We start from the raw sequence: 14,386 nt of genomic DNA, 5'->3' as shown, positions 1-14,386 counted from the left end.
TGTAACGTTTTACCAGCATGTAAAGGATGACGTTTCTGGGTTGCTGGATTTTCAGTACAGTAATAGACTTTTAAGTAGATCTTTAATTGCCATACCAGCACTTTTGATGGCCGTGATTAAGTACAAATCTTTTCATGGATCTTCAAGATTTTTTGTATGACACGTACGCAGGGTTAAACGCTCTGAAACGAAAGAATGTTAAATACAGCATAGGATTTGAGAAATGCATCTCAATTCTCACTTATTTTATACCTACACTAAGGATTTTTGAGAATGTCTTTGCATAACGATCAATTGTAAGAATATGCCAGTCAGAGTCACTGTGTTTTCGAATGTTTTAAGGTTGCAGTTCACCTACTGTGCGTCATTGAGTGACTCTTCAGGGTCCTCCTAAAGGTCACTTCAGGTGCAAAAGAAAACAAGTCTACAAGGATGCAACAAAAACTATTGTTTACAAATGACAGCGTAGAGTCACAGATTTCATCTTAAATTTGATATTTCACTTTTGAATGGACTATGATTTCTAAACAATGAACTGGTACTGACCCTTCAATGTGTCCTGTGGACATCTGTGTCTCACTATGCGCTGAATGTCAAAAATGTAATGACTGCATTTTATACAAGTCATTCATGTGATTTTGTCTGATATAGAAAGGCCTCTCGTCTGACCGCTATGTAGCAGCCATTTAATATGTAGCACTTGGTTGAGCCTCCCCACAAGAAACATGTTTATCTGATCCATTAGGGATTGAAATGGTCATGTTCATGTTTAAATGCTGTTGTGGTGAATGTCTCCTTCACCAGAATTTGAATTTGTGGAGGTAAGCTATATACGACTACCCCTTGCAGATTTGGTCCAGAGACAAAGTTCACTGAATATGTTTCTTCTGGCACTGATTGTAGGTTTGAATGTAAATACATTTACAACATGGGTTGTGTCTTAGTGCATCAACAAAGTAATAGAAGCATGTTTTTCCTGTCTTTGCTGTTTCTCTCTCTCTCTCTCTCTCTTCTTTTATCTCTCTGCATTTGTGATGGTCAAATCGTAACCGTAGCGTAGGAGGCCTAGAGGACGAGGAACGAGATAGTTCAACATGTAATGTATACGAAGTATGTTGATGCTTTTATTTGTACTTTTTGGGGAGAACACAGTATTAAAAAATATACAAGAAAAAGTCATGTCTGTGTTTCATTTACTGACAAGTCTTGCTCTCCATTCAAAAGAGTGGGTGTTTATCTGCTACATGTATTCTGGCTTGTCCTAGTTAACAGAATACTTTAGATCAAAGTAAACTTTAGCATAACTACCATTTTTAGCATCACCAACATGTTCTATGACAGTGACAAAAACATAAACTAATATCGCATACATTATATAAGGGATTCAAGATTCGAGGCAACAAAAGCTGTTTGACTAAGAACAAAACTTCAACAAATAGTTTTAAACATGTTACATTTAATTCAGTATCAAAATATGCAACTGATCAACATTACGTCATCTGATATGAATGAGATATAGTTTTAGCAACATACAGTATGTTGAAGATATGGAAACTATGCTAATCTACCTCACATTGTTAGCAGGACTCGATCACAGCTTGACTACATGTAAACCATAAAGGTGTTTCTATGATCAGTCTGAAGAAATGTCAACTATACAACAACAGCCTCATCTCGCATCCTGAGAGTTTATTTTAGAAATATACCCTGATCCCCTCCAAATCATGTTTAATTTGACAGCGACTTTAGAGGATGAAGAAACTGAGGTATCACTTCCGCATGAAGTGAGATATCATGTCCATGGGCAGGGGGAAGATGATGGTGGAGTTCTTCTCTGCTGCGATGGTGCTGAGAGTCTGCAGGTAGCGCAGCTGCAAGGCTGACGGAGACTCTGCGATCACAAGGGACGCCTCCTTCAGGGCACGAGATGCATTCATCTCACCCTCTGCTGCAATCACCTATACGTAGATCAAGAAAGAGATATTAGGTTGGCACACAATGACTTGCTAGTCATAAAAGTAAACACCTGAATAATAACGTACGTTGTGTTTTACAGTAAGTTATTGTACAACACTGTATGCATGTACTGTGTATGTGTCATCATGTCCTTGCCTTGGCTCTGGCCTCTCGTGTAGCCTCTGCTTCGGCAGCCATGGCTCTCTGCAGCTGATGTGGCAGCTTCACATCTTTAATCTCCACACGCTCCACCTTGATGCCCCAGTTGTCTGTGGCTTCATCCAGGTTGGACTGAAAAAGAAAGAAAGGGGAGGAGCTTACAACTGTAGTTTACACCATAACTGGTTCATTGAAAAAAAAAAAAAACTCAGCAAACACAATGCATATATTATATCATAGGGCCAGAGATGCCAGCCTGAGACTTTCCTGTACCTGCATGCTGTGAGCGATGCCCTCGCGGTCAGACAACAGCTCAGACAGGTTCTTAGTCCCCAGGGCATTTCTGAGGGTGGTTTGAGCCAGCAGACGGGTGGAGAAGTCAGCATTAGACACGTTGGCCACAGAGGCAATGGGGTCACTGACCCGGAAGTACACCACTCCGTCCACCGAAACGGTAACTGAGTCCTTGGTCAGGACCTAGAGTAGTAATGCATGGCAGTTTGTTTGTGAGTGTCCACGGACTAGAACTGAAATCAATTTGTCTCGCTCTTTGTGCCAACCCTACCTCTTGTGGTGGGATGTCAAACGAAACTGTTCGCAAATCCACTTTCACAAAGGAGTCAGTGCACGGCAAAACGAAGAAAATTCCTGTGGACAATCAAAAGTTAAAAAAAAGAAAACTTTACATTATTGTAGCAATCTGGAAATATCCCCTTATTTCTTTTTTATCACAAATTATATCCCAATCCAGGATTTTTTGCATTTGGTCCTTTGAAATTGTTATTGTTTGTACCTGGTCCTTTGGCCTTCCTGTCTGTAATGCGGCCCAGTCTAAAGATGACAGCGCGCTCATACTCCTGAACAATCTGCAGGAAGACCACAGCACAAGCTCCATTCACATTCAAACTTGCAACAAAGGAAATAGAGGTTTCTTCTTCTCAACCCACTGTGCTCATATTTTTGTTGTTCACTCACCTTCAAACAAAACCAGATGGTGATGGGGAAGAGTAAAGTTGTGAAGATGCCAGACATAATGACTATGACCCAACCAATGCATCCCAAAGACCCTGTCCGTTCAGCTAGAGAGAGAGAGAGAGAGAGAGAGAGAGAGAGAGAGAGAGAGAGAGAGAGAGAGAGAGAGAGAGAGAGAGAGAGAGAGAGAAACAGCAAAGACAGGAAACAGTTTCTGTTTAACATACTGTCAAATCCCTAAAAACCAATATGAAATGGAGAGGGAAGCCTCCAAATTGTAGCCAAGTAAGAGATGTGAAGAAGCAAGAAAAAAAAAGTTCTTATAAAAAATGACTTTGGAAGTGGAGGCGATGTCTTTTGGTCCTCTGTAACTACACCAGTCAAGGAAAGTTTACATCCATTCGACTGTACACTATACAATTAATGTTGTCCTGGAAATCAGATTAGATCATTGGTTTGAATCAATATGAACTAATCGGTTTTCAAGCTTAGATCTAACACTGCTAGTGGCAGTTTACACACAGAGAGACTCTCACACAAAAGAGTGCAAACAATAAAATGTTTACCCATGCAACGTGATCTCTGCAGTGCTGCTTTGGTCATGTAAGCTGAAGTGTGGGAAAGGTGTGCGTGCCGTATCGGGTCATAGTTTCCAGCTGTATTTCAGTCTTTATCTGTGCAATAAAGCCTTTACATGTCGCACTTTAAGGTTTATACCTCAGCAGCCTCCTGCAGTATTATAGTCAAAGGATGCCGATTACATTTACATTTTCAAAAAGCTTCAACTACGTGGGTTTTTGAAAGGCTTGTTTTGTAATTTCCTTTGTCCTACAATTGAAGCAACATTATTCTTTTTCTAGGTCAAACCACAATGCAATTTCCTGTTGCTAAAGGAAGATTCACTGCCGCACTACACTGCTAAGGAGCATTAGTGCACATTAGCGAGCCTTGCAAATTCATTTCTCCTGTTTCATGTGATCTAGGATGGTTACTGGAGGATTGCTACAATACTATAACCATAGCTTACATTGTGCCAATCTTCATTATATCTGTATATTCTTTCAATAAAGTAAAAATAAATAAAAAATAGCACTAAAACCTATTTGGATGGAAGAAATTGTGAACAATACACAAAGTATGTCCACATAATCTGTGCACCCAATTCATGTAATTGCACTTCCTCACCAACAATCACCTGAGTGAAAGAGGATGCATGTAAATGATGTGTACATTGTCTCTATGTCACACGATCCCATCCAACAGGTTGGTGGTGCATACAAATACTAGTGAAAGGTGATAATATGAAAGCGAGTTATCATCAGCAAACCAAATAAATGGGACAGTTACACCAACGCCGTCTGCGTAACATGACAGCTCCTTGTTCCCCCGACTTCACAGAGCACGGACACAAACACACAAACACTCCGAGTCACATGCTTTTGGGACTCTTATCTCAGTAGCATGTGATTTCTGTCTCTATGACGACGGAGTACTTTGCCCTAGCCTCTCTGGCTGCATTCTACCTTACACGGGTGGGCTCCTACGTATCACACACACCTTCCTGCTCACACAACAATGTAATGGTATCGTACAGTCAACACAGAACTCATGTTTCATGGAAGAGTAAACACCTCTTTTGTTGATATACGTTAAATATTAAACTGTGAGCCTGAATGTCTGCTGCTGGTAATATCTTACTTTTTAACACAACCAGGCACGTAGCATTAAAGCTCAGAAGAAAAGACATTAAAAAGAAATATGGTTGATCTTACATATTAAATCATCTTTGCTGATTCCTCTTCTCTTCTGGCTTTCCACTTGATCCTCCATTTCCATGTGCTGGTTACAGGTGAGAGGGGAAGTGTGCTGAGAGTTTGTTGAAGTGTGTCTGAATATGTGGGAGTCACCCAGCCTTTTAAAGCTGTAATGCCGGATTATAACGCAGCTCAGAGAAGGTGTGGCTCCTGCTCTTGAGTTGATCGTTAACAAAGTACAATTACCATGATGCTAATAGATAACTGGATAATCTCAGTGCCGCATAGTGAACCTTACAATACCAACCCAGTTAAACAGAGAAAATAATGTTTATGGGTTGACATTTCCCAGAAGCAGAAGCAAATAATGCAATGTTCTACTTCCCCTCTTTTCAATTCCTACTAGAATGAGGAACTATTACCCATTTGTTGCATAAATGACACTACTTTCCTTAAGAATAAATAGCCAGGTGAAATAACTACTTATATCTAATATATTATATATATATATATAAATAAATCACTTACTGAAATTATAGAAACTAAATGAATGTATCGCAATTAATACTATTATATTAGGGATAAAACATATGGCTACAATGGAAAAAAAATGACTGGGTGTTGGATTCTCATGACTAATTAACACATGACTGATGGCATCACTTGTGCGTTGAGCAATATTGCGGATGATCATGATAAGCACCCTGTAAAGCCATACATGAACTGTAAGTAGGCTGTAAAACTATTAAAATACCAAGGGTTGAATAAAACAGGAAATAGAATAACAATTGCATATTAACACATATGTTTACCACAGCCTTTGTGCTGGTCATTATTTGGTCACTTTAGAGGCAGCATTTTGTAATATTTAACTAATTAAGTCTTTCTCTGACCATGAACCTTTACTGATACAATAAAGTATGTATAAATATGTCCCTCTACCCCAGCAATTAGAATTTTTTAGGTAATTAATCTGCGTTATAGGCCTTATTTGATATTTTATTAAAAAATCACATAAACAGGTGATGATCGTTGCACCTCTTTAAAAGCAATGGCTTTCCTGATAGCCGTGGCACAGAAAAGAGAAACAGCAACAGCTACAGCAACCAGCAGTTTACTGACAAAATAATAAAACAGGTACAAATACAAAAAAAGGACAAAAAAACACAGGGAATCAAACAGCTTGTCTATTACTCTCAACTGTCTCTGAGTGTACTGAGGTTCACAGTAAATGAGGTAAAATTACAGTTTTCACTATGAAGAATAAAGACATGTTGTATCTCAAGTCCATATATCCATCAACATAAGCTTGTACTCAGAAACATCTGCATACAGTACATCTGGTCAATACTGTAATAATAGCACTAGCAGGGTGACGTCTGTCAAAAGAAATGTGTAAACATACGCAATGTGAATGACGGTAAACTGCTGACAGACACAAGTGTGTGTTCACTGAAATCTCACACAGACATGAGTGGAACTGCCAAATGCAAGTTTTTGTGTACAACACTCCCACCCCTGACACGGCAAAAATATGTTCCCACCTCAAGATGTGACCGCGCCATACAGCACAACATAAGCCACCAAAAGAATTCATGTCATAACACAATAATCAATCAGTATCATACGTCCTTTCCACTGTGACTGCATGGAACACTACATCAGGATACTGTCAATTCATTACACGATATCATGTACACTTTTCAATTTCATTTCTATAATTCATTATTCGCTAATAAGTGTTGATAAACTCGATTAAAAACAGGCAAGTCCAGCTAGCATTTAAACCAGTCATGGTCTACTTGTAAAACCTAACAACTGATATTTACAACTGTTCACTATGAATAATATAGGAAATGTGCCATCTCCCCCACACACTAATTCAACTGTTTTCACAATAGTGTTTCTAGTAGTAGTAAGTCATTCTGGCTGTAACATACACATTATTGAAACTCTCCAATCGGTCCCGTGTTCTTCAGGGTTCAAGACCAAAACAATAAAAAAAACGCAACAACTGCTGAGGGGTCGGTCATTAGGGATCGACGTGTAAGTGTACTCAATGTTTTAAAGTGTATTGTGGGTTTCACTGCCAACCCAACTGGGGGTGCAGGCCCGGTTGGAGGGGGAAGGGGTTCCCTGGGCCGGGAGGATAGTTGGTGAAACTGTTGGGCTGAGGAGGGAAGCTCTCCAACGCAGACGAGGGATGAGCCTGGAACAAGACAAAGAAAAGCACCGATGCTTTATCAAACTGACATTCAAATCATTTGACTCTGCCAGAGCACAGTGTGTGTGTGTGTGTGTGTGTGTACCTGCAGCAGGGCAGACTGCATGGCTGAGTTGTGGAGGCCACTGAGTGCAGCAGGAGAGGCGGAGGAAGAGAAACCCGGCACCCCCGGGAAGGACAGCAAGCCGGGGAACCCGCTGCTTCCTGGAGGCTGGAGTCCACTGCTCAACCTGTCACATGCAGAACAGCTACCGTCATCACTACACATGGTGATCTTAATTATAACAGTACGTTTATAATACTCCTTTTTTTATTTGAATGTGATAAAATACAACACACATTCTATGAGACTATAATGAGTAGAACTGTTCTCGTATCTGTCTATTTAAATATAAGGCTAGAGCCGGCATCCTGTTAGCTTAGCTTAGCATATAGACTGGAAATGGGCTCGCCAGGCTCTTCTCAAAAGGTAACAAAAGGCAGTACCCCTAAAGCTCACTAGTTAGATCTTGTATTATCCGTACAAAAAGCTATGTGTAGAATTGTCATTTGGCTGTTGTACAGGAGGTAATGTGATGAATATATCTGATCCGTTGAACCAGTAGGAAGTTAACGCTCTCATCGTCCTCTGTGCCGCACAGCGATTGTGTGCCTTCACCAAAACTAAAAATCTAGAACTATTCGTTATCCGTATACAGAATAATGTACCAATGTATGCGTTTATATTTTAAATAAATATAACAATGGATGGAATGTATGAGAGTAGACACCTTATTACAGGAGTAGTATATATGGTTGGATATGTAATTTAAAGTGTAAAATGTATTATATTCTTCCCTACTTTACTATTTACCATTATTATGATGTATAACATGCTTGCATTTATTTAATAGCTCTTGCAAGGACACCACCCGCCTGTTGAGTGTATGAAATTTCGATAAAAGGTGAGGCTGTTTGTGCAACACTTGTTCACAGACAAGATAACCTGCAAAATATATGGTTGACAATAATCAGCTAGCAGACAACTCACAAGGAACTCTGAGACGACACAAACCAAAGGCTGGGCCTCCACAGTAGGAGTAGACTTTGCTCTTGTGTGCAGTGTTTCCACTTATAAAACCCATCATGGAAAATCATTGCACATGATTCATGATGCCCTTTAACCTGCTGTTTTCACAAGACATCTCACTTTTTCTTGAAAAAATAAAAATAAAAAAAAATATATATATATATATATATATATATATATATATATATATATATATATATATATATACATATACATACATACATACACATATACACATACATATATATACACTTTACGAGTTTCTGTTTATAGTGGAAAGCAACGACATGTTGAAATGAACCCAGAGCGAATTAGTTTAGTAAAGTAGGGACAAATATAAACACATGTATACTTAAGAGAATTACATATCCAACCATATATATACTACTACCGTTTGTATATTCATTTAAAATATTAACACAAATATTGGTACATTATTTTGTATACTGACTTAAAGGAATAGAATTAGATTTTTAGTTTTGCTTTGCGGCACAGAGTGAGAAGAGAGCAGTAACTTCCTCAGACCTACATTTAAATTTAGTAGCAGCTTTGGTCTTTTCATGTCAGACTAAATGAAATAATACTAAATCAATATAAAATCATTAGGTTTATTTTAGATTATCCATGTAACTGAATACTGGAAAGTAGAAATGTTCAAAGCTCACATACCCGGGCTGGAAGTTGGAGCTGAAAGCCGACGCAAAGCCCGGTAAAACTGGCGATGACGATGGAACTCCAGCTGCCGCCGCTGCTGCTGCCGCTGCCGCCGCCTGCAGTGGCGACACCGACGCTACCGAAGAGGCCCCTGGCAGGCCCATGAATGAAGACAACACGGGGCTCCCGGCACCATGCCCTCCTGAAACCCCCAGCGCTTGGAAAGCAGCGGGGTTAGCACCAGGAGGAAGGCCTGAGAACAACGAGGGGCCCAGACCGAAAGGGGAGGCCGCACCGGCGGCGGTGTAGATGGAGGTTTGTGGATGGTTAGACATGTTGGTACTGGGAGACATGGAGGACATGGACGAAGGCGGGAGAGAGGATGAAAGGGAGGAAAAGGGGGACAAGCCAGGGTAATGAGAGGGTGCCGTGCTGGAGGACAGAGCTTGGAAGCCGGTGAGAGTGACCGGACTAGAGAGGGAGACTTGAGGGGAACCCGAGGGGTGCGACAGACCCAAGGAACGAGCCAGGGCGGCCTGAGCGGAACCTTGCACCACGTACGAGCTAACAGAGGGTGTGCCGGAGCGAGAGGTGCCCTTGAAAGCAGAGGGCACGGGGCTGTTACTGCCGCTGTTACTACCCCCGGTGTGTCTGTTCAGCACCCCGGCGGCGGCCATAGCAGCCTGAATCTGTGCCGAATGAGACGGGGAGGGTTTGGGACTGGGACCTGAGGTGGAACAGCTCGGATTAACTGGAGCGGATTGTCCAGAGGGGGTGTAACTTCGGATCACTGACCCAGAGGGGTTACCTGCTTGCGGGTGTATGCCGTGGTGGGTGGGTCCTGACTGGTGATCCGTGGACTGAGAGAAACCCCTCTGCTGGTTTGAGCCCATGGCGTTTGTCTGAGATAAAGGGTCTGGGCCGCTGCGGGAGGAGGCGGGGGTGCCCGGTCGGGAAACGGTATGGAATGGGGAAGGGGAGAAGCCCCCGCTGCCGGGGACAGGAGTCCCACAAGGGGTGCCGGAAGGCGTGTGGGCTTTAATGACAGACGAAGGCGTCGGTGTAACATGGCCGCCGGGGGTCTGTGGACCTCCTTTGATCACGGATGGGGACGGAGCAGGGGAGGGAGAGTTAGGGTTGTGAGAGGGAACCATGCCGGGGAAGACCGGTGTGATCGGGGTTGTGGGAGGTGGCTGAGCGGGAGACGCGTGAGGGGGGACAGGGGTAGAAGGCGTGGACCCGTGAGGGATGAGGAGGGGCCCGCTGTTGACTCCAGGCGTGGTGTGGTGGGGATTGCCTGGTTTGGCGTAACCTGGAGGGAGAAAAAGATCAAAGTTGGTGAAAAAGATAATCTCAAATAATGGTATTATCTGACATGGTGTTGGAATCAACTAAGAAAAAAAACAAATACTTTTTAACAGTACATAGCATTAAATAACTGTAGGAAAAGAAAAGGTTAAAACCCAACAAACTATAGAAGAAGAAGCAATGCACAGCAAGGAGGACTAGCCAGAGAGCATCCCTGCAGCGTGCAACTTATTATATGGAAATAATAACAATTTTCAAGATTGGAATATGTCTTCTTCTTACCTTTGGGGAAATGTTCACATCACTTATTTGACTTGGTAACTGCATATATTATACACTGTGCTGATCTCAACTCTGCTTTGGACACTTTGGTCAATTTAATACAACTTGAGATATCTGAGTGTGGAACACCGCACATCTCCCCAAAGGCCCTAAAAGATGTATTTCAACTGTGAAAACTGAAAGTGCGTTCAAAAGTACAAGTTATCCCAAGCGATGCATGTTAAACGCCAGCAAAGAAAAAGATTAATGGCATTAGTTCAAAGCTATTCCTGGTCCACACCACAACAGACCTATCCTCACGACTCATAAAAGCGTACTTCTACACTGACTGACCAGAAAACAGAAGTTCATGTTGTACTGGAATACAATAAAACAGCCTTGCTTTTGACCATTCTGTGGTGTTGTTCAGGACTGTGTTACACTGATAAGTATTTATATTGAATACTTCTTCTTTACCTACACATTTAGAGGAGAACAAATACTGGATTATGTAAAATATCAGAAATGTCGTTGCATTAGATATTATGCAAGCAAATAAGGCAACGCCCCCCTGAAAAGAATATTGAATCCATCCCTCCAACAGCCCTAAAACAAAGGAATCCAGTACACAGCTCTGCTTTGGGTTGCACTGAAATGTACGACGGGGCGTATTTTTCTGGTCACTCAGTGTACACAGAAGTGAGAGGCTCATTCTTCACCTGATTAAAAGGCATTCAAAACTGGAGAAGCGCAGGTAAGCAGCATGCCAGAGAGTCAGGCCGCAAGCTTCGAGGAACGTCCATTTGCATTTGCACACACACACACACACACACACACACACACACACACACACACACACACACACACACACACACACACACACACACACACACACACACACACACACACACACACACACACACACACACACACACACACACACACGCTTCCAACGAATCATACCTGCTACTTTGTGGGTAGAGTTGTAGGGGGGAGGGGCCACGTTGGTTGTAATAACCCCTCCCACAGAAACAAAGCCTGCGTTGTTGTACGCACCTGAGTAGTAGTTGCACATATTAATAGCGTCCACCGTACATTCATATGCGCGCACACACACACACACACACACACTACTAACTATACCTCAACCAGATGGAAAAAAACATGCCTCATTGTACCTAAAACCACTCAAAGCAGCATTATTAAATCCTCAATTGTCTGAGAGCCCTCTATCTTACACATCTGTTTTCCCATCATCGTCAAGTTGTGTATACAGTGTTGGATTACAGGGCAGGGCGTGGGAAGGCAGGGACGTGTGTGTGAGGGTCATTTCTTACTTGGTGCGATGGTGGCGTGGGGTCGGCACGGTGGTATGGGGTAGGGCACAGGCCGATGAGGGTTGTAGGTTGATGGAAACTAGAAAAGGAAAAGGAAGAGAAAAATGTGGAAGATCAAACTACTTGCTCTGTAGAAAAGCCCAACAAATGAGGGATTTTTATGCAGCATATGGTGGTCGTATTATTTAAATATCCCCATATTCCAAGATGATTATCTTTAATGAATAGCATTCTTTATAGCCTCATCAGTCACGACATTTACACTATTTAGAAATGAATGGAGTAGTGTGCAAAGTTGATTTCCATGCTTTACATCAAAATGTGAAGAGTGTTTCTTAATGTGCTCTTACTCAAATATTTCTTACTCCGACAGTCAGTCATCTATCGTTGGCTTTTATACCATGTTTTTATTAAGTGTAAGCATTGTTATTAGTCATGTGAGGCCTCGTCGCTTAGTTATGAGGGTTCTCTGGGGCACCCTGGTACTGTTACATCATCCCAGTGTGGGATTCCCATCCTGGTGCTTACAGGTTTGAAAGGTCCAATGATACGAGCAGAAATTCCTTTCCCCTCAAGATTGTTAGAACCGTCCTCTTTCTTCTCTGCTTCTTTCTTTACTGGAGGAATTCCCTGTGTATCAAAAACAAAATACATTTCTACAAAGTCAGGCGTATTGTGAGCTCAGTATCACTATTAGCTATTTCAGCCCAATTACATTTTGTATGCAACACACTTTTTAAGAAAAAAGGTATACAGCATTCAAAGTAAAATATCAACATTTTAGATTTAACTTAACCTTCTACAGTTCTTCCTCTAACCAGTACAAGATGTTAGCGGAGAGCCCTGGACATACTTACAGGGAATGTGCCAGTGACCAGGCTGGGTCTACCTTTAGGGTACGGGTTTCCTGGAATCATACCACACGAGGAGATCATGGCTACAGGAGCCTTGCAGCCAACCTTACATACCTAGTGACGCACAAGTGTAGTATATATTTTAGAAACTGTGTGTGTTTGCTTGTATTTACAGCATGCATTGAAACATTTTTAGGGATGTCAAAGATAATGCATGAACACATGCACATATTCTAAAAAGCATAATTTTAGACCGTTTCATTAATTTTAAATTGCACAGAGGTTCCACAGGGTCTTTTGATACCGAGACATAAAATCAGAAACCTACCTAGAACACAAACACCACCATGAGATTACATTTGTATCGGTGAACTTACTTGCTCCAGTATCCTGCGAGCCCGCTTCTTCTCAGACAAGTGTATGCGAAACAGATCCTCCACAGGACGGTAGTTTTGAGCATCTGAAATGTTCCTGTATGAGAACAAAAATCCATATTAAAAAAGTAACTAATTAACCGGCTGATATTACAACATTTGAACATTTGTTTAAATGCATTTTCAAAATGTACTCACAAAGCTATTAGTTCCAGGACAATCAGTCGGTCCTTTGAGAAGGTGAAGCAATTCAGGATATTTGCAACTTTGGTTGTGGGGATTGCAACCATTTTCTAAAGGCAACACACAAAATAATAACTTTTTGGAGCCTCACTGTAATTGATGTTGTTTTTAGAAAACATATTGAGCAATGCAAAATGTTAACTTTGGTGCCGATCACTTAAACCACGTGTTACTCACATGCTGCAGAGCTTTAACTGCTTTGATCTGTGGCTCCGCCCATGAGAAATATTTCAGTATCTCCATCACCTGCGGATGTTTAAGACAGTGTTACAACTTATAAAACCGAGAGGTAAACATCACATGGAGGTGTCGCTGTTTGGCCGGTTACCTGCTCACTGGAGAAATAGCCGTGCACCTGCTCTATGGCTTTGACCCGCTGATCTGTCAGGACACACTGAAACACACAATGAAGAATTACCAAAAATCCCTATAATGAGAGAATTTAAAATCTTAAATCGGTCAGACAATTTGGGATTAGACACTCCTTACCTTTCTTATCTCATCCAAGACTATATCAAATGATTTCTTATCCATGTTTGTTGATTTAAATAAACGTGCTCCTCTTGGTCAATAAATACAGTTATTATACCACGCAATTGGTAAACACACGTTTTACAATGCAGCAGATAAGAGGATTTGAGATAAAATGCATTCGGATGACTTAAAGTCTAAATACCATGCTTGCCATCCAACGTTACTGATTTAAATTCATAATGCTGCAAACGCATGATTCAAAGCATTGCATATTTGCAGTAAATCCGTATCCTTTAGTTTCGTAATAAAGGTCTTTACAGTCCTTATATCAAATACAACTTTCCGCCCGTGAACAATGACTTCCAAACAAGAGAAGCTGTGTCTGCAGTGCAAATCCTGCCTGCACCAGATTTGTCCGCAGCTAACAACAAGCTAGCCAGCTACAGCGATCCTTAATTCTGTGCACAACTCAACAAAAAGACACTGGGAAAGGCGGATTTCTTTGGACATAAATTCATTCAAGTTTAGTTGAAATCCAGTGCTAGCGATAATTACGATAAAGACTGGAAGATATACAAAATAAATCATTACTAATTTTAAAATAACGCGCTCGGAAATATAGCAGTCTTGCTAGCTCCCCCTGACAGCTGGCGCTATTAACGTCAACAGCCAAAAGGACCCCTAAAGAAGGCAGCCTGTCAGAAAAGACACCATGCAGCAAAGTATGAAGATATAACAGAATTACAT

General features: G+C 41.4%; 2 protein-coding genes across 3 annotated transcripts; both read right to left on the bottom strand.

Moving 5' to 3' along the window:
- Positions 1-1,097: 1,097 nt before the first annotated feature.
- Positions 1,098-5,164, bottom strand: stoml3b (stomatin (EPB72)-like 3b). The gene is made up of 7 exons (XM_076101730.1): positions 4,860-5,164; positions 3,091-3,194; positions 2,909-2,981; positions 2,681-2,763; positions 2,389-2,592; positions 2,113-2,247; positions 1,098-1,958 (listed from the first exon to the last, which is right to left on the bottom strand). Exons 1-7 carry the CDS (start codon positions 4,921-4,923, stop codon positions 1,770-1,772), a joined length of 852 nt encoding a protein of 283 aa, XP_075957845.1. The 5' UTR covers positions 4,924-5,164; the 3' UTR covers positions 1,098-1,769.
- Positions 5,165-5,939: 775 nt separating this feature from the next.
- Positions 5,940-14,283, bottom strand: proser1 (proline and serine rich 1). 2 transcript variants are annotated; one of them, XM_076101694.1, is made up of 12 exons: positions 13,655-14,283; positions 13,494-13,559; positions 13,343-13,411; positions 13,121-13,215; positions 12,926-13,019; positions 12,552-12,662; positions 12,223-12,324; positions 11,695-11,773; positions 11,321-11,413; positions 8,804-10,100; positions 7,151-7,295; positions 5,940-7,050 (listed from the first exon to the last, which is right to left on the bottom strand). In XM_076101694.1, the coding sequence occupies exons 1-12, from the start codon at positions 13,697-13,699 to the stop codon at positions 6,925-6,927; spliced, it is 2,322 nt and encodes a 773-aa protein (XP_075957809.1). In that variant the 5' UTR covers positions 13,700-14,283; the 3' UTR covers positions 5,940-6,924. The 2 variants fall into 2 exon arrangements, with proteins under 2 accessions (XP_075957809.1, XP_075957810.1); XM_076101695.1 differs by lacking the exon at positions 11,321-11,413.
- Between the last annotated feature and the right edge of the window lie 103 nt (positions 14,284-14,386).

This window comes from Anarhichas minor, unplaced genomic scaffold (genome assembly GCF_050575085.1).
Source record: "Anarhichas minor isolate MPS153535 unplaced genomic scaffold, ASM5057508v1 ptg000027l, whole genome shotgun sequence".
Classification (NCBI taxonomy): Eukaryota; Metazoa; Chordata; class Actinopteri; order Perciformes; family Anarhichadidae; genus Anarhichas; species Anarhichas minor.
This window is presented reverse-complemented; position numbering and strand designations above follow the sequence as displayed.

Excerpts from the sequence above, each read along its gene's own strand:
- stoml3b (XM_076101730.1), bottom strand. The coding sequence starts at position 4,923 with ATGGAAATGGAGGATCAAGTGGAAAGCCAGAAGAGAAGAGGAATCAGC. Across the intron at positions 3,195-4,859 it reads CAGCAAAGATGATTTAATAT|CTGAACGGACAGGGTCTTTG; the intron begins GTAAGATCAACC and ends CTCTCTCTCTAG. Across the intron at positions 2,593-2,680 it reads TTGACATCCCACCACAAGAG|GTCCTGACCAAGGACTCAGT; the intron begins GTAGGGTTGGCA and ends TTACTACTCTAG.
- proser1 (XM_076101694.1), bottom strand. The coding sequence starts at position 13,699 with ATGGATAAGAAATCATTTGATATAGTCTTGGATGAGATAAGAAAG. Across the intron at positions 12,325-12,551 it reads TGGTCACTGGCACATTCCCT|GGAATTCCTCCAGTAAAGAA; the intron begins GTAAGTATGTCC and ends TTTGATACACAG. Across the intron at positions 10,101-11,320 it reads CTCTACCCACAAAGTAGCAG|GTTACGCCAAACCAGGCAAT; the intron begins GTATGATTCGTT and ends TTCTCCCTCCAG.